General features: G+C 37.5%; 2 protein-coding genes across 3 annotated transcripts in view; one reads left to right on the top strand and one right to left on the bottom strand.

Moving 5' to 3' along the window:
• The window catches only part of GNS (glucosamine (N-acetyl)-6-sulfatase), a 21502-nt gene extending 12500 nt beyond the window's left edge, over positions 1-9002 (top strand). Inside the window, exons 10-14 of one of the 2 annotated variants that reach the window (XM_064508589.1) lie at positions 412-513; positions 1730-1837; positions 2518-2628; positions 4571-4731; positions 5587-9002. In XM_064508589.1, coding sequence (XP_064364659.1) covers positions 412-513; positions 1730-1837; positions 2518-2628; positions 4571-4731; positions 5587-5671 — 567 coding nt within the window. In that variant the 3' untranslated portion in view covers positions 5672-9002. Of the gene's footprint in view, positions 1-411; positions 514-1729; positions 1838-2517; positions 2629-3681; positions 4732-5586 lie in introns of those variants that run through there. The other variant, XM_064508597.1, reaches the window with a different exon arrangement.
• Positions 1-20582, bottom strand: LOC112978707 (adipocyte plasma membrane-associated protein-like). Its single transcript, XM_064508612.1, has 9 exons — positions 20524-20582; positions 20006-20095; positions 19342-19463; positions 15605-15703; positions 13824-13973; positions 13286-13398; positions 11913-12073; positions 10825-11053; positions 1-9937 (listed from the first exon to the last, which is right to left on the bottom strand). Coding segments are annotated over exons 1-9 (1164 nt in total). The 5' UTR covers positions 20526-20582; the 3' UTR covers positions 1-9739.

Genomic DNA, 20582 nt, shown 5'->3' with positions numbered 1-20582 from the left:
TAAGATCAGAAATTAAGACAAAATACTTATTTGCTTTTAATATTGTTTCACAGTTACCAGCTTTAGGTTTAATTTATGCCCCTGCATATATAAGTGAAATCTGTAGGGTGGCACAAGATGCAAAGACCTCATTTAAAAAAAAAAAAAAAAAAAAAAAGCTATGTGCCCCCACATTTGATCAGTAAATTGACAGATTTGCAAACTACAGAAATAAATGAGGTGTGGAGATTACATAAGATTTTCCCACCAAAATGGTATTTCTTGAGACTGTTACAGGTTCCATTACCCTGTAAAGTTGAAAATAAATGCTGTTTAGATGTACCTGAAATTACAAGTACTTAAACTACAGAAGTCTTATTAAACCTGTTAGGTTCCAGTCTTTGAAACTTAACTGTTTCCCTCACCCTACAGATGCTTGTTGCAAACATTGATCTGGGTCCCACTATTCTGGATATCGCAGGGTATGACCTGAACAAGACTCAGATGGATGGGATGTCACTACTGCCACTGTTGGTAAGTGGACAGACAGGGATAGCAACCAGTAATTCTAGTAAAGGTTATTCTTTAAAGTGAATATTACTTCCTTCAATGGACTAGGTGGGCTTGCAATCCATATTCTCCCCTTGATGGCACTTTCACCCAGGGTTTTTATAACTTAGTGAAAAAGCAGATATGCTGTTTAAATGCAAGTGTATTTTGATAAGCTCTGCAGCTTCTGGGTCTCCTGGTAATAAAGCTATATCATCTTCTGGTAATCCTGCCATTTGTAATCATTTCTGTCAGGCTGTATGTTGTTTCTACCTTTTACCCTCCCTCCCCCTTTGATTAGGTCTTCTTAGTATGCACATAAAACAGAAGCAGACTGTGCTTACTTAAATCTTTTGTTTGCTTCAGTTCTAAGTAGAACTAGTGCTTCCCCCTAAATTCTGGCAAAACTTACGTAGTTTCATAAAGTAAACCTGACCTTTCCAATAAGTGACCAGAAGCCTATTTAAATAAAGCTGCTTGTAGCTGATCCTTTTAGTTTTAATTAAATTTAGTCTATAAATTGAAGGCAGATTACTTGGAAATGTAGGAGATCATCCAGATTTAAAACAGTGCTTTGCTATTAAAACCCTGTATGCAAGCCTTAAGCTGTTCTTTAGATGGAAGCAGCTAAAAGACATCTAGCTTAAATTCTGTCAGAATCAAAATTCTGGAACTCATTCTTTTATTGTATGTGTCTGTGATGGTGCTGTATGTTAATTTACAGCTTTTTTCCCCAGCTAGCTTTTAAAAAAAGTAGCTACAAATAGAACAGCTTAAAACTTAGTTGCTGCTTAAAGCTGTTTCTTTTCTTATGCCAAGGCTATCTTTTTCCATTTGTTGTGGTAGCTGGATTTAAAAGCTAAAGAGAAACAGCCTATAGAAAGATCTTGCCTGTAATATGGTGGTATCCTCTGGCCACATGGCTCCTATTTTATCTTACTGCATGATTCTTTATGAATCAAAGCTCGCACTTTAGTGCACCTTCTTGTCAGGGTTTAGGTTTTTTTGAATTGGATCTCTGTCTTCCAGTTACATGAGGCATTCTAACCAAAGGCTGAATATTATCTTAAGACTGACTCAAATTGGGGACCATAACTCAAACTGCTGCGTAACCAATGAACAGCTTTTGTTATCCCAGGCATGGAAAACGTCTTCTGATTCAGTGTAGTAAATAATAAGTCATATTAACTTCCTGTCCTAGAGAGGAGACAAAAATGTGACATGGAGATCAGACTTCTTGGTGGAGTACCAAGGAGAAGGATACAACGGCAGTGATCCTACCTGCCCTGGCCTAGGACCTGGTGTTACAGTAAGCAGAACAAAATTTGTTAATTCAGCAGCTGTTTTCTAATATTAAACCTCTGACTGTTCTATGGGCTAACCTGGTTCTAGAAATAAGCTTCTAGAGACTAGTTTTTAGGATCTCCATATGTAAGAGCTCTGTAGCTGCTGTACAGCAACAATGTCTAAGAGACACCAGCCATACAAAACTGGTATGTCTGCATACTGTTACAGAACACAATCACCCTTTCAATGGAAATCTATAGGGCCTCTAGACTAGAAGAGGCCTTAAAATTATCCACAAAGATGTGGGCTTGGGGAAATGGGTGGTAGTGATACAGTGTTCCTTATAAACCTGAAGGCCGTGTCACATGGTGTTTATCTGAAACTGTTGCTCAGGTCACTAGCTATGCTCTGAAAAATCAGAGGAGGTCATCCTAGTAGTGTGGGTTTTTTGCTGTTCTCTTTGGTGTACTTGAATTTTGTCTGGAAAGCTAATATATTGTGGTGGGAGTTAACTAGTACCACTTTCTCAAATTTAGAAGAGCTATTTTTGTTTAAAATCCCCAGTGGACACTTGCGCCTATTTTCTAAGATTTTTGGTGTTCATCAATTAACTGCAGTTGGCTTGAGCTGTTACAGACTTTAGGGACAGGACTGCTAGTTTCTTTTTTCTTCTAAAGTATTTGTTCACTGCTTCCTTCACAGCACTGTTTCCCAGACTGTGTGTGTGAAGATTCCTATAACAACACATATGCTTGTGTAAGGACACTGTCAGCTTCCTGGGATCTGCAGTACTGTGAATTTGATGATCGGGAGGTAATTCTTTGTCTCACTAACAGATGTTAACTCGTCACAACTATGCTAGTCACTGTCTGCAGTCTTATCTGTTCTCAAGGTTTGCATAAAGTACTCTGAAAAGCAGATTAGCATTGCTTGCAGGATAAGCAGTAAAGTGTTTAACTACTGATGAGAATGTTTGACCAGAACTCTGGTGGGGTTTTAAAAAAAAAAAAAAAAAAAAGGGGGGGAGGTGAAGGCGGGGGGGAGAGAAGGGAAATAGCCTAAACTGTGATAATTGCCTTCTAGTAGTCACCTAGCAGCCTCATGAAGAGCTGTACTAGGGCTGGGTTCAGTTCTGCCTTATCTTGATTCCATGTAGCAGATTCTTTTGTACTACAAATATTTTTGTTACATAGTACTTCTGCTGCTGTTGCTCTTACGTTCAATTGCAGCTCTCTTTCTGGGGAAGAACTGAAGTCTCAGACTAATCATCATTTCTCTTCTACCTGGCAAGCATTTGCTTGCCTCTTGTGTGCTTGCCTCTTGTGGCAAACTTTCAGAAAGAACCTCTAACTTTAGCTTAAGTTGTTTGGGTATATGGGACATAACACCCCCTGCAGAAGCAGTTCAAATCATTAATGAAGCACCAGCTTTATGCACAAAACTGAAGTGTTACAGGGCTGATCTTACTTGTGCCCATTTGCGCAGAGTCAATCCTAAAAAGCATATCAGGTTCAAAGCAACTATTTGGGCCACAAATTTAATCAATCACCCTGTGAGTAGATATATAGTAAACACAAAACTATCAGGTGTCCCCAACTGCCATGACAGCATACAAAGCACTTTCTGACAACTTAAAATAAACTTAGAACTTACAGCAGAAGAGCAAATCCCATAACTAGGTTGCTGCAGGGAGACAAGATGACTGTATAGCTGATTAAGATGCTGATTAACAGACTCTGCCCTCTTTTCCATTTGCTGACAACTTAGGATGAAGCAGAATGAATGCCATATCTTTCTTTGTAAAAGTAGACTCCAAAGCTGATCTCAGTAGATGTCATGTCATCTTTTTTTTTTTTTTTCTATAAGAGGTATAGCTGTTGCACTTCTGGGCTACCCAGTTTACGTGGGTCAGCTAAATTAGGACTAACTCAGGAAGATGCAGCAATGTGGATTTTAAAACTTTGTACTGAATTTTACGAGAGACCTTGCAACCAAAGCTTCTGCTGACATCTTTAAGTTAGACACAACCCAGCCAGCTTAAACCCAGGCGTTTAACCAACATCTGCTGCAATCGCACCTACTGTAGCACAGACAAAACTTTAGCTGAATTCTTGAGGTATGTTTGCACAATATTTGTTCTACAAAATAGTTCAAAGACTTTTTCTACCAAAAACTGAATCTGCCCTAAAATCTTCCAAGCAAACCTTCTAGTTCTCAAAGCACACAATTAAAAAAAAAAAAAAAAAAGCTTTCTTCTAGTAGGCTTGTATATTTGTATTCAGTATACATTGTATACATAGTTAAGACACATCTCAGTTGTACAGCTGTATGTACACAGATGGTTGTGAAACTGTATCTGTTAAGATCAATTAATGAAATGATAGCCATGGTCAGGAATTTTCCCCATGGTCTTTTGCTTTCTATTTGTGAGCTTTAAGGCAGGGTCTATTTATCTGTCAGAAAAACAACTACTATACAGCAGACTGGGGTGTATGTGTTTGTGGGGTTTTTGGGGTGTGGGGTGGGGTATAAGTAAAAACACTTCCAACAACACTGTACTGTATCAAAACATTACCTTTACCTACCAACTTCCCTGCCTTTGACCACTTTGCCACTAGGGCAAAATACAGCTTATGTATGGGAATGCTGCAATGTAACATTTGATACTGTATGTTGTCATAAACTGTTCTTCTCAAAAAATGTTAATTAGCATTTAGCTCTTAATACACTGCAAGAACTTTCTTCTGTTAAACAGGTGTTTGTGGAAGTATATAACTTGACTGCTGATCCACATCAGATCAATAATATTGCTAAAACAATAGATCAAGAAATTCTAGAAAAGATGAACTATCGATTAATGATGCTGCAGTCCTGTTCAGGAGCAACCTGCCGTACACCAGGTGTCTTTGATCCCGGGTAAACACTGTTTTGACTGGTTATAAGGCTTTTAAGTATAACCATATATTTTTAGAAAAAATAAGTTTTCACAAAGGTATTTATGGTGGAATAGAATATCACTAGCATGTACACTTTTGTTTAATAGGGAGGATTTCTTGATCCTTCTATTTTAATCTTTATTTTAATTTAACCAACAAAATATATCTTGATAATATTAATACTACTACTTTAACCTTGTTAGCCACTGTTGACTTAGAATAGTGGAGCTTACAGCTATACTGAGTAGTCAGCAGACAAGCAACTTCAGGTTTGCCTGCAGATAAAGAGCTCCGCATATTTCTGTAGGCAGAAATTACTTGCTCTGATTATTTCTGGAGATGCTGTTAGTAAAGAAATACTTACTGCGGGACCTAAGCTGTATGTATTAGTCAACGCTTGTAAGTAAATTGCACTTCTTAGCTCAAAACTAAAAATCATTTGATTTAAAGCCCTTTCTCTTAGGGCATTTAAAATGTCCTTTCAGTTGTGCTACACAGACTTGTAGTGTGAGACAACAAAACTTTCTACTAAAGTGCATCTCCTGAATACTTTAATATTATACATGTGTGCTGTTAGTATGGTGTAGCTAGTATTTATTGTAGCAGTAGTTTAGTACAGCTACTATTTATTTTTCTGATAACATCTGCTCCTTAGTTCTGTATCATCATGACTCATCTGTTGCAATATGTAGGAGAATGTCCCTACTGTATGCTATCAAAAAAAAAAAACCCCAGCTATTCATGTAGCATTGTACCAGCTATTCTAGAAATACGCTATTTTTAGAAGTATTAGTTACTACTAATTGTAGCTCACACAGCTTGTTTCCTTTCATAGGTACAGATTTGACCCACGCCTCATGTTCAGCAATCACGGTGTTCGGGCTCGCAGGTTTTCTGCACAGTCCTTACAAAGCATTTAAGAGCTTCTTGCGGTCAGCTCCCACTGAGCAGTGTCTCCAGTGACTGCAGCAGGTCTGTCTCTTAACTTTCATTGATCACAGCTGGAAGACTATTAATGGGCTGTTCAAACCCAGTTTGGAAGAAAAACCCTTGTCTTTAGCTGGTTGCCTTGTGCAATATGTATATTTACAGCTGAACTGTAATTCTAAATTGTCAGACATAGCTAATCTGTCTTGCTCAGATATTTGATTACCACCTTTGTCTTTCAAGTACTTTTTCATATCACAGGCACAGAGGTTACCTATGGCCTCTGAATCTGAACACAGTTTATTTTGCTCTAAAAAAAAAATCAATAAATACATATTTGAATTTGGTTAGGTAGGCAGGTGCTATTGCACAGAAATGCTCACCCATATTCACACCCTGTCATATGGACTTTCTTAAACGCTAGGTTTAATTATGGGCTTGTTGTACTGAGCTCAAAGCTGTTAATGACAATAGCAAACTAGCCCAAAATAGCATAGGAAGGCACTAGTCAAAGCTGTAGGATCTGACTGGCAAGTGTCTTGTGCAGAATTAAAATCAGTATGCTAAATACCTTCTTTCAACAAGACCACTTCAAATGATAACGATGCATCTTATAGATCTGCTTTGGTAGCCTGTAAACAAGAATGTAATTTGAACCTCATTCTAGTTTGAAATGCTAGAGTAGGTTAACATGTACTACTGAAACTTTCAAAGTTAAGGTTTTAACTCACTAAGAAGCCTATCAAAACAGTGTTGAGACTAACAAGTATTCAAGTAAGTGTGCCTGTTTTGAGCCGATTTAAGTATGTTTGAATATATGAACAGGAATACTAAAATTCAAAAACAAAGCACCACAATAGAGTTGATCTTTTTCTAACCTCCAGTTGTCTCCAACTGTCTAACATCTGAAGCCAATTAGATGCTTGAAGGTAAATTATTTTGAAAGTAAACTAGCTTTAAAAAAAAAAAATTTCTGCTGGGTAGTAGCAAGAGGGCTATTTAAGGCAGTTTAAGTGCTTCATAGATTTGCTTTCTCGTTGAGACATAACTACTCAGAACCTGCAGTAAGTGGCCTTCACACCAAAAGACTGCAAGCCAGACTTCTGACTGCAGTACATGATCACATGTTTTCCCTTTGGAAGGGTGATGTCATCTTTTCAACCTTCTTGTTAGTGTCATCTGAAATGCAGCCCATCAAATGAAACCTTCTACCAAGTAAACATGAAGTAGGCAACAAAGTATGACTCTCCCCAAATCTATGAAGGTACATACTCCCATGCATACATCCACAAACTGGATAAAAGCAATGCTATAAAGATCTGTTGAATTTTCCTCACTTCTGCTTCTGAAGGATAGATGTTGACCTTCATGTAGCTTAGAGTTGTAGAACTTCTGTGATGGTATACAGGTTAGACCTTTTTTATAGAGCTTTTTGTCTCAAATCTAGCTCACTGAAACAATCTCTAGAGCGACCAAACATTCGGAGAAAAATAATTAGCTTGAAAGGGAGTTCCTCAGCTGCAGTATCTGTATAAATGCTGGGGGTTTTGGTTACTATTTACATGCTTTCAGATACTCAAGATTTTTTTTTTTTCTCTCCATTACAATTGTAGCTTTATCTTGTTCTGTTTATTGAGCCTTTGTATTGCCCATCAACATCCTTCAGACTCTGGCTTCTCTTTAAAAACAAAACCAAAGTTGTGGGGTTTTTTATGCTCTCAAAGTGTTTGCTCTTGCACACTGAGCTAAGCCTAAAGTTCATTTAAGTAGTGTCTTGCTCAGATATTTTAGCAACTTAAACTTGTTCTTTGTTTAAGCTCTTTTTGGTAGCTGTATAGAGGCTAGAGTGAAATAAATTGATAGTTGCAAATTAAACCCTACAGGGTTCTATCAAATCAAAGAAATGACATGACAAGCTTCTACTTGAGTTAAGTTTCAGTGAAAGTTGTGTGTCATGATGCTTCTTAAGAGAAAAGAAATGTCATAGGTACAAATCTATAACTTGATTAATTTAACACTATCTATCTCTTCTTAAAATGATTTAAGCCATAGCAAGCAAATTTTTGTATGACTTATGTGCTGTCTAATACTTAATTGAAAGTTAACTGAATAGAATCAATATAGAATATTCAGAAGTGGGATTACAGAATGTGTTTTACTCAAACTATCACTCCTGATATCTGTACACCTGTAAAGCATTTTTGTCTGTAATGAGACTCAATATCCTACTTTTTTCCACACTCAGTGTCAGAGAACCACACTATACCTGTAATCCATCATAGGCAATAAATGTCCTGTTAAACTCAATTTCAGAATAAAATTAGTCAGTCCTTACTTACCAAAAGAGAATAGCTGTTCAGGAAAATATCTGCTTCGCTCACACTTTTTGATACAGACTTAAGAACTGTTCAGCAAAAGCATCTGGCTGAAGGAAGAACAGCAACAAACAGCTGCTTAGCTTCCACTGCCTTTAGAGGAGTTTGTTGCAACATGTCTGGTGTCTCTTCCAAAGAAGCAGTTAATTCCATGGGTATTTTTACAGTCCTGAATGGACAGTATTAATACTTATCCTTGATGATTAAAAGAATATTATGAAGGGACTTTTAACTCGCAGCCAGACCTAATTCCCAGATAAGTCATTTTAAAGTTAAATGCTCTTCCTAGATTTCCCTTTGATACATGATTTGACCATGGCTGTATCTATACCTTGTTACCGAAGGCATTTCTATTTAAATGAAGGGACCTTATAGGTGCAGAGTTCAAATGAGAGTGAAATGTGACTTTTTTTTTTTTACTTTTTTTTTTAGTTCATACCTGGTTCTGATCTAATAAAGCAGATATGGTACAGTGAGAAATACAGCTAACAGATCCCTTATTACATTAACCTAAAATGAAAACCTTACTCAGTATCATTACTTCAGCATAAGTGAACATAGCTAACTACATGCTTACTCAGCACAGGCCCAAAGAACTGACATTCTTGCATTTTTGGGAATAAATCTGTAAAAACTCACATGCATGCATACACACAAAGCAGGTGTAAAAATCTGTTCAAACTATCAACGTTAAGACTGATCTGTTACACAAGCTAAATACAATATTTGATTCTAATTAAACAATTGTCATTTTTTATTTTGATTGAATTAAAGTATACTTTATTTGTATTACTCTTCTCTGTATGTGAGCATACTTTGCTCTAGCATGTTGTGAGCATACTTAATTTCTGCTCTGTTTTGAACATCTGTTTAGAAAGTGCCCTTCCAGAGGACCCTGTTCACTGCTGCACTTTTGGGGAAAGACAAAATAAACTGCCTGTCAAATTTCTGATGTTTCTGTTACTGAACTAAAGTTAAACCTTTCCAAAAGATCAAGCTAAGAGATTGGATTCCTGATTTGTAAGCCTGTTCTCTGCCTGTTGTGCTGTTATATAACTGCCATTAGTGAATTTTTCCTCCTTCCTCATGGTCACAGTTACTGGATCAACCTGCAGTTGATCGTTATGTACAGTGTCTGGCAAAACACAACATGACTAATTTGCACTAGGAAAAAATAGTGGAATGTGAGAACTTTAATACAAACTGTATATGTTCAGATATATTTTCTTGGAAACTGTTTGTTTTCTATACATTCAACCATTAAGAAAAAGACAATGGAGAACTACTGTTCATAATTAAAAGCAGTATGTTCTCTGCCCCTGGAAAAGGGGAATAAGGATTCTTTCAAAATACGAACTGCAGGTAAGAATAAGATATACAGTACTCACCTTACAACCCTGTTAGAGTTGAATGCCTTGGATAACTCTGTGCAACTGTTCAAAAACATAACTATTTCCTTAAACTATAGAGGGGAGTGACTTGCATCTAACCTATTCACATCTGAGGCTTTCCCAAGCTTCTAAAACAAGCATTTCTATGCTCCATTTCTGTTTAGCTATTTGGTATTAGTTTCAGTTCTACTTCTTTGTTGCTGTAGCAGCCTGCTAAGTAGAAAAAATGTTTAATAGCTGCTTGAAGGAATACTGCTATTTTTCTTTTGACACACCAGCTCATGAAAACTTAAGTCTACTGTAGCACCACAAGAAAAGGCAGTTCTGTATTACCTAGATACACCTTCCCATTGTGCTCAAAGACATCACTGACAGTCCAAGTGACACTACCATCAGGGTCATGGAAACTTTCCACGATGTCTCCTTTGTCGTTAATTTCTAAGAACAAGCCATGCTTATGAAGAAAAATGCTGTAGAATGATAGAGGAGTCACCTGTTTTAGAAAAAGAAATACACATTTCTAACATTTCATTCAAGGGGCAGGGGGAACAAAACATGTGAATAGAAAGAAATGGAGCCGTTTGTTAATATACTGCTTTCCAGATGTTGCTCTGGTCAGACTCAGCTGTCATTTATATCTTTTGATAATATCCACTGGATTGTGTCTGAAGCTGGCAGCCTAATAATAGCTCATTAATCTTAAAGGACAGTCAGTACCTGCTTGCTAAAGAAGGTGTGGCTATTGCTTGAATCTATCTGAGCTGCCAAAAGCAGACCATTTTCTAAAAACAGGAATAAAAGGGGCTTGATAGAGTGCAACTGAATCACCTACTTCTATTTTTCCTGTACAAGTTCCAGGGAAAAGGCAGCATAGTTCCTAGTTGTGATTAAACAGGCTATTTATTCTAACCACACGACTGCTGCAGGACCAGGATGACTTGCTCATGGTTTACCTTGTGAAGAGTTTGATTCCTATAGCAAAATCTCTGTATTGTGCAGAAAGGGTTCTTTACCTGCCTTGAAAAAATACAGTGTTGCTATAAACAAAAGGATGAGAGCTTGCACATGGACTGTTTTTGTCAAAAACAGCCTTATAAATGGGTTCTCAGTGTTACCACAATAATAAAAGTGCTATGGTTTAAAATGTAAAAAGAAACCAATCCTCAAAAGTGCCAATCCCCAGATATTCCAGAAGAGCCTAGGTCTATATGTGTTGGGATGAATGAGGGCTGGTAAAGATCAAGCAAAGTTTCTTGGACTTCCTAAGGAAAAATAACAAGTTCCTTGGTACTGTTCATGCCTTAAAAAGTTAACATTTTTTTGAGGAAAAACTCCCAGTGGTACCAGCAATTAAGTGACACTACGCAGTGTCAAAGTTACCTTTGCAATAAATTTCTGCAGTGTCAAAGTTACCTTTGCAATAAATTTCTTCAGGAATGGGTATGGTCCTAAAGCATCCAGAAAAGGAGAAAAAAAACTAGGAAAACGAGTAGTAGATATTCCAACTCTGTATAAGCCTTTCTTTGATAATCTGATGTTGTCTGGATATCCAGGTAGGTTGTCCACAAAAACTTCTTTTTCTCCTGCATTAGCTCCGCTTACCCAATAGCTGGAGGAAAAAAAAAAAAAAAAAAAAAAGGAATTCAGTAGGTTAGTCAGAGGGGCCAGGGCAAAAATACAGCAAGCTTAACAGCATGGAAGACACGTCATTTTGTGATTCATACAAGGAATTGTTCAAAATTAGAGGAAGGAACTCTGCAGGAACTGGTAAGTGCTGAGAGGGACTACATTTGAACAGCAATGATTTGCCAGTAAATTTTCTATATGTAACATACAGAAACTGTAACAACAGTATCCCCAAAAAAGGATCACATAGTGTTGCAACTTATAGAAAATGTGCCTGTCAAATGAAGACTAATATTATATTTGGCTTTGTTTTTGTAGAAAGGGAACCTAGTGAATTCCTTTAGAGCTACTAAGACATGTAAAATTACAAAGCATTACAAAAACATGGACTCCCTTTAAAATGGAAGAAATGTGATAGTATGCTGATTGCTATAATCATGCAGTGACAGTTGCCCTTTGAGGTCTGTTTTAGGCAGTTAAGGTATAATTGTAATACAGGAGTAATCAGGTAACTGTAATTAATAAAGACTGAGGGAATTAGGGCCCAATACATCAGTAAATAGGTATAAAATAATTTTGGCAGTAGAGAGAGAGCACCTGCTCATTTCTACCTAGATTTAACTAAAACCTGAGATTCTTGCCTTTAAAAAGTTTTTTTTTTTCTGACTAAGTTTCCAGTAGTAACCCTGTTAACTGCTTATCTTCAGTTTAAATTCTAGAAAAGTGAGGAAAAACAGAAGAATAAGAAAACATGAAAATCCTGTCTGCAAATTGATTAAAAGTAAGCAATATATGCTAATATGTAATATTTTATATTCAGGAGGAGAAAAAAATTAACATACCGTATGATTCTACATATGCTGGTTTCCGCTATTAATATATAATCTTCAAAGGGAGACAATGTAATCCCATTTGCCATGTACAAGCCACTGAGCACTGTTCTCGCTGTTCTCGTTACAGGATCATAGGTCAAGAGGCGTCCAAGATGGTTTGTTTCTATTACCTTAACCAATACATCTAATGAAAAACTAGTCTACCACAATACCTGGTTTCAATTAGAAAATATTCAGAAGCTTTATTAACATAATTTAGGCAAAAGTAGATCTTATAGATGGCAGTGTCATCTTTACAAAAACAGTAAGTTCACAACACTAAAGGTGCAAACTATTTCATTCACATTTTACAGCAGTGAATTCCCAGGCTGATCACAGCATTCTCTCAAAAACACAGGATAGGGGGTGGTACAAAGCCTAGAATTCAAAATCTGTTCCTCTGTAGTTCCTCCTTTAGCAAAATATTGAGGCCTATGAAGCCTCTATTACAACTGCAATTACAATTACAACTGCAAAGAGTCCATGAGTGTTTTTCTAAAGCAAGTAAAGAGTTGACATTTTACTTCAGAGATTAAATAATTATGGTAAGTTTTCTCTAAAAGATCTGCAGGATAGCTTTGAAATGTGTAAAAATAAACCTTTACTTTTGTCTTTTTTACTGGAAGCACCTTGTCAACACTGAAATACTAATTGAAAAAAATGAGCTAGGCATAATGCACTATCAAACAATAAAACTGATAGCTTAAGAAACAGAAAGCTACACATAAGTGATTTCAGCTATTCCTCTTTTTCTTCCTTTAATAACTTGTATCTCAAGTCCTGTCCCTTCTTCATGCTTTAAAAGAATTATGTATTTCCCTTCCTACAATGCTTCCCCAGCCTAATATTAGCCAAAATTCTCTGTAAAGATGAGACTCAGCAGGAACTTTATGTCTGTGACCTTACTGAACTTCAGCTTTACTAACAGACAGTTTTTTCTGGATAAAGTTTTGTTTAAAGGATATGATTACACAGAAAAGATACCTTCAGGTACAACAGCAGTGAGCTACCTTGCTTTTATGGCAGAATAAAAGCATACTTGTAGACAGTTACCATAGAGGAACTAACATGCTGTAAAAAAATCCAGATCATAGCATATTACATGACATTTTCTTTGGGTAGCCACACCCTGCTTTTCTTTTCAGAAGAGCAGCTACAGAACAGCGCAGCCCATTCTCTGCCTCAGGGCCTGAACATGCTGCCTTCATAGCATGCTTGGCTGAAACACCAAAGAACAAGAGAGGAAACTTGTCTCTTCTGTACCTTAGTACCTACTGCTGCCAGTACAAAAATTAACACTTAAGCTTCCTGAACAAATGGCTAAGAAGATTACCTCATCTCACCTCATATTTGTGATGCCGTCTCTCCCACTTGCTACTTGAATCCGTAAAATAAATCAAATTGTTCTTTGATATTTCTAATCCATTTAGGAATTTGAAAGGAATTCCATCCACACCTAGTTAATAAAAACGACGACTAAAATAAGTACAAATTCACCAAGTGTTCAAAATGGTTCAGATCTACACAAGTTCAACACTTTAGACATTTCAAGTCCAAATCTTGTAGCTAATGCTATCCTAAATCTGTCCCAAGCTAAAAGCCAAGCTCCAAATGACTTTCATTTGCAGGGAAAGATAGTCAGGTTGCAATTCCATGTGACATGTACCAAGCAAAAAACCCGTGACATTAATTTTTGCTTTTCATTTTTTTAAAACAAATCTTAAAAATATAAAGCATGTTAAAGTCAATGAGCTTTCTATCATAGTCCCCCTTATCACTAGTACTGATCTCAAATGATTGAAGTGCCTGATTTTCAATTTATATACATGTATGAAGACCAAAAACAAGCTCAATCAACTTCCCCACTGACTGTAGCATCACCTTGTTCACTCGATAGCAGGAGGGTTTTCTCTCCTGTCCTTGGATTGACTTTATACAGGCCAAAATAAGAATCTGCCACAATCAAGTTGCCATCCTGATCCACTCGGACTCCGTGAGGCCGTCCACATATTGGTTCATAATCTGGAGTTCCTGTGATACAAATAGGAAAACATACAAGACCAAGAGGCTGACAAAACAAAAATACCAAAATGTAAAGTCTGAAAAGCACTAAACTATCCTCCTTGAATAAATCAGATCCTTAAAAGCCTCCTTAAACTGCATCTAAAAGTACCTCGCAAAGGAAGCGACAGGATAATGTCAATCTAGTCATCTCTGTTTCTTCTGTTACTTTAAAAAAAAATTTGCTCTCAACCTTCAAAGAAATTCAGCACTACTCTATTTTCCCGTACAACTTTAAAGATGACTGAAGACCTGGTAGGATTACTAAATAAGTAAAACAAAACTGACTAGCTAAGGGGAAAGAAATCTTTCCTCAGTTATTTACATTTTTAAAGCTGCTCTTTAATTTATATCAATAAGAAAAAGATGGAATAAAACTGCTTTGAGGAAAGATTTAACTCACTGCTTCCCTTCAGCTGAGGGTCCCAAGTTCCACAGGTCACCTAAGAGTCCTGTAAAGCATTCCTCAGGTACAACTACAGAAACCAGATGTACTATATTTAGTATCTTTATAGTAAATACGTTTTCATGTGAGCACTGAAATTAATGCAGCTTGAGATCCAGTATGATACTTCACCAAGGAAGGGACTACGTATGTTACAGCTCATCAGAAGGGTAACACATCAGCAACACAAACTGACTGACTGACTGACAGCTGCAAAAAAATTAACAGCTGAGTGCTGGTCTCACTCTGGATGGATCGCTCATTTTGGTCTCTAAGCTTCCATATGGTCAATTATTTTCACAAGGCTAAAAAAGTTCATTAATCTGTGAGACTTGTTTCAAATTCAGTTGAGGCTAGCCAATAGCACAGGAACTTCAGGGACAGGGAAGGTTCCTACAAAAACTGTTGTAAATTAAGGAAACCAGGCAAACAACAATCAGCTATTTTAATGGCTTTTCAGGCCTGCTTGATTCATCAAAAAGCAATGAGATAAAAGGGTGGTTTTTACCCTTTGCTTCAGTGTTTGTCTCCCTCCTTTATAAATAAAGAAAATTCAACCTTTCAGTTCAGTTAGTGATGATGGAACCACGACACTATTCTTCTGCCACTATTCTCCCATTCGTTTGCAAGATCTGAAGTGTTTCTAAAACACATTTTGATCGTGACGCAGGAAAGTAACAGGATAAATCAATTGTGTCTTTAGACCACCCTCAAAAAGCTTTATATAGATAGGCTTATATAAGTTGTTATTCTGTATTTAAATGGAAATCCATGGCAAGTCTATCCAAATCACTCTCAGGGACTACATTAGTGTGCCACTATGCCTTAATCCTGCCTACACTGGGAAAACTTGAATATATAATTCATCTTAAGTAAGGTTGCTCAGCACCCAAACAGTGAAGCTGTAGTACAAACAGGCCTTTAAAAGAGTAAAAGTCCAACTGGTTAATAAAACAAGGCCTGGCGGTACCTAACTGTAGAAACTAATGGAAAAAATCCATGAAGGCAGTAGTAGGTTTAGGGGTTTTTTTTAAAGAATTTTGCATGAAAGAATCAGAAAGTGTTAACAGTAGGTAAGGTGGCATTTCAATTTCTCATTCAACGCTGTTCATATAAACAAGTTAGTTGTCATTTTCACATCAAAAGCATCACTTACCACATTCAGGCATATTCTGCCCCATTTGAGTAATGAAATGCAACTGGTCACCACTGATCATCCACAGTTTCCCATCCACGGTACCAGTGTAGAGATTACCTTAAATTTTAAGTATTTTAAAAAACTGTTTTAAAAGAGACCAAGGCAAGTAAAATATACTATATAAGAAGGATACTGCTCATTACTCTGATCTCCTCCTCCTCTCTCCCGACTTCTACATTTATATAAACACAAACACATAAAGCAACAAAACAGTCAGGAAACCATACAGCTTGTTTTTTAGTATTAGTATAAACAGGAGTTTAGCAAAAAGCTGAGTTGTTTATATGTTTATTTTAAGTAAACACAGCACATGAACAGCTATTTTAAGATTATTCTGGGTTAACAAAGAAGGACTGCACAGATTCATATACTGTCAGTCGACATCAATGAAAGCATCAGCAAAGCTCATACATTCTGTCTTTCCTCCTGAGGGTCCTGCAACATTAGCAGCTAGCCAGAATGTTCAGCAGACAAAAGGAAAACATTATAATGACTAATCCAATATAAGACGATAACCCAGCTTCTACATCATTAAAATCCTAAGTTAAAAAAAAAAAAAAAGAAAAAAGAAAAAATTCTTTTTAAAGGAGTGATGTTTTGCTTTCTTTTTTAATCATCAGAATAATACCAAAAATGTGTGAGTTTGCAACAGAGGACTAAGGTCTGTTTTTACTGGATGTCTGCTTAGTAGTTGCTTTTTTCTCTGCTTTTAGAATATATAAATTAACAAGGCAATATATCACAGAATGTTTTCAAATCTTACGATGTTGTACTGTAACTCCAAAAACTTTTGTAAGTTTTTGTAAGTAAGAGTATCAGAGGAGAAACACTACCAGTGATTAAGCCACAGCTTAGTCCAGGCTTTGAAACAGTCCAAGGCACATGACTAATCCTAGACTTACTGTTCGACAAAATCCACTTTTCCTCTGATGTGCCTGTGATTATAGAGACTGAGGTAAACGAAACATTATTTTGCTTGCAGATGAACTGCATTTTCGCCCTTTGTTTATATTTTAAAAATGTGAACTGTTACTTGGCAACTGGCATTAACAGATACAGCATAAAAGATATGCTACCATTCTCACATAGTATTAGTTAAAACCATGGATTCTAACTTTGTCCAGTGAGCACTTATACCACAGCTTATAAACAGATATAAAAATGTCTAGCATCTACTCACTCACATCCATGGAAAAATGTTATGAGCAGATAGGACAGATTCTCAAGGTATCAGCTGTCAGATCTAGATTAAAAGAATTGTCTAGGATTACTGGCATACAGAAGGCACCTGTTTATCCAAAGGGAGAGCTTCGGAGCCACTGTTCAACACAGTAATTTTGCCCGGGAAAAAATAAAGACTGGACTTTGCTGTCATCAAATCTACTGGCATTCTAATGCCTCCCTGGGCATGCTGGAAACAGCTGAAATTTCTGATCACATACCAGATTCCATATTTAAAGAGAGAAATCTTAGACTTGTAATGCTATTTCCTATCATGCTATGCACTAAGCTACTATGCTATATTTAAATTTATATAGAAAGTACAAGTGGGTTTTGCACTAGACTTGTCTTATGGGTATTTGTAGTAAAAGACAAAATATATCTGTTCTAGTTATTACCCATAATATTCCATCTTAACACATATGGAAAACAGCATTTACCTAAATCAGGCAACACCACAACAACAGTTATTACAATCTTGGTCATATTGTATTATTTTAACAGACTGAATGCAGTCTCCTAAAGTATCCTTAGAAGCAGGGAATATCCGTGGCAGAATTAACACAATCGGAAAAAAAACCCCACCATAATCAAAACAGTATTTTATACAGCCTCATAGAAGAGGTTAGATTTGGCAACATGGAGCATTTGCAGGATTAGCAAAGCCCTCATACTTAAAATATACTCTGCAAAACTCCAATCATAATCACTATGCTTTCTGAAAGTTGTAAAGGAGGGAAGGCAGAATAAAAAATGTGATAAAAAGACAATTTAAAATACAACTTCTGAGGAAAGGAGGAAGGAAACAGTTTTAAGAAAACACTTAGCCATTTGCTAGGAATGGGTGCCTCAATGCAAACAGTTGAGCTAAGGTCTCTTCTGGTCCCACGCTGCTATGACTGAAAAAATGTTTAATTTCAGCTTGCACAATGGCAAGCAAGAGTGTTCCAGATGATTACCTCTTACCTATGTAAAACACAGCACAAAACAATGTCTTTACGATAAACATGTCCTGGACTATTCAGTATTTCATTGAAAAATATCATAAAACTAGCACCAGCAGTAAAAGAGGGTGTCTGAACTGCCTGACTCAAACGGCTCTGGATTTGGAGTTGCTAACTTCTCAGTACTGAATTCTGAGGGAATCTATGTTACCCACTTCACATCAGGAAAAAAAATAATTCCTCCAAAACCGGCAAGTCCTGAGTCCACAGCACTAAACCTTTGTCCTAAACAGAAGATCACAGCATGCCTCCTCTATTTTACTTGAGTTTCACCCCAGTCCCTACTTTATCTACACTCTGGATAAGCCAAGTTGTTGGAAAGAAGCAAGAGATGCCATGCTGCTAGTTACCTCTTCAGCCCTCTGCTTCCTATCATCTGTATGGTTCCTGCACCTGTCATTTTGCCACCTCACAGCTGCCAGACAACCAAGGTGAACTACGTGTACAGGTAAGCAGAAGATTTATATTACAGTAAAAAGTTCTTTTATATTCCAACCTGGTCTAAAAATATGTTTTTCAAGATTACACAAATTTTAAAACAACTCAGTGTGCCTTCCCGCTTTGGCTCTGTTGAATAACAACTTTTGAAATAAGATTGTGCTGAACCTGATAACTGACTGCATGCAGCAAACCAACACTGCTGTTAGACGCCTGAAATGGAAAAAAATAAAAGGCAAGCTTACAACTAGTTCTACGTCAAAAGCTCAAGCTTAGCCTTACGTTTGGAAGAATACCCACAGAAATATTTAGTTGGTTTTGCACATTACCTTGAAAGAATATGCCATTTCATAACTTTTTTTAAATTGTATTTTGATACAAATTCTATGTATTGGCAATTTGTGGATCTATGTTTTTTAATACAGCAGTAGGACATTTGCTGTGTCCTTGCAAGCATCAGGCAAGGAAACACTCTGGAATATTTCCTGAGAAGTGTCTACACATGTAAAGATATGGAAGAACATACAATGATTCTAATATTCTTGGAGCATTCGTTTAGCAAACATTCCCATTTCTCTGTCTTTGGATTTAAACTCATTAAGTCCTTTCTTTTAATAACCTGACAAAGCAGATAGGCCTGTTCAGCCTGTGGAAGAGAAGACTGAGGGGGATCTTATCAATGTGTGTAAGTTTCTGAAGGGAGGCTGTCAAGAGGATGGGGCCAGACTCTTTTCAGTGGTGCCCAGCGATAGGACGAGAAGCAACGGGCACAAACTGAAACACAGGAAGCTCCGTCTGAACACGAGGAAAAGCTTCTTTACTGTGACGGTAACAGAGCACTGGAAGAGGTTACCCAGAGAGGTTGTGAAGTCTCTGTCCTTGGAGATATTCAAAAGCCATCTAGACACAATCCTGGGCAATGTGCTCTAAGTGACCCTGCTTGAGCAGCAGAGTTGGACTAGATGATCTCCAGAGGTCCCTTCCAACTGCAACCATTCTGTGATTTTACCCATTTGGAAGCTACCTACTTGCCTTCATCATCAACAGTAAAAGACTCAGGACCTTTCAGTTGTCCCATAAAGATTCTTTGTCCACTCTGAAGCTTTTTATTCACTTGCAATGATCCAACTAGGGCAGGAGGTGGTTTTTCAAATCTGCACCAAATGAATTATAAATAAGATGTAAGAAAGAAGACAACGCTGGACTATAACATTATCTTAAGGGAAAATAACAGGACTTTGTTCCAGAAATATTAGTAACAGAGTATCTTCTCTCTCAAAAGAATTCATTAAAATATTACTTCAGACTAAATTAACAATTCTGTGAAGCTAACAAGCACAGGCTAAAAAGAACACAGACATTTTAGAAGACTTTTTTCTCAAATCAATACACAAGCAAAATTGCCATCATCCTGAATGAGTTTTATTCCCACTCTAATAATCTGTCTACATATATGTATGAATACTGCACTGGTCACCATTGTTTTGCTTTAAACTCACTTCTTAAAAAAAAAAGAATTGTGCATCTATTTTCTAACTTTTTGGCACACAATTTCTCTTGCATGTGAACTTATGTAGTTTGCTTTATTTGCCCCAGAGGATGAAGGGTACAGGGAAGGTTTTGAAAACACTAGTATTTTGTGATAAGCACAAGTATGCCATTGAACTGAGAAGTAAAGTTCAGCAGGGGAACCTACACAAATGGTTCTGGATCAATAGGAGACGGTAAAAAGTAAATGCCAGCACAGGTAGCAATGACTGCAAGTGGAAACCCCCATGCTGGGAACCTAGGAGGGAAAGAAAACAATTGTACAGTCACACACACACAGGAGGGTGGGAGAGGAAGGAGAATCTGTTTTTTTAAAAAAGTCAAAAGATTTCATGACTAAAAACGACTTAGGACTGAAAGCAACCCCCTGAGCACTCCCTGCCACGGAAAGGTCTGGCCCAGCAGCACCGCCACCCCTTTCTGCCCAGCGCCGGAGCCCATCTGACCCCGTCACTAAACAAAAAAAAAAAAAAAAAAAAAAGATTTCTTGTGCGAAGTCACGCTTCCAGCATTATGTAACTGCCGTTAACTCCACGCACACAAGCTCCGCTACTTGCGCGGCCGCCATTTCCCCCACTACCTGCCCAGGCAACGCGTCCCCTCACGCGGCGCCGCGGCCCTCTCGGGGCGGGCGGGACGCGACCCCTCTCCCGCCTCGGCGCTTACATGGCGTCGCCGCGGGCAAGGCGGGCGGTTGAGGCCCCTGCGACGACGGCTCGGGAGGG

This window comes from Dromaius novaehollandiae, chromosome 1 (genome assembly GCF_036370855.1).
Source record: "Dromaius novaehollandiae isolate bDroNov1 chromosome 1, bDroNov1.hap1, whole genome shotgun sequence".
Classification (NCBI taxonomy): Eukaryota; Metazoa; Chordata; class Aves; order Casuariiformes; family Dromaiidae; genus Dromaius; species Dromaius novaehollandiae.
This window is presented reverse-complemented; position numbering and strand designations above follow the sequence as displayed.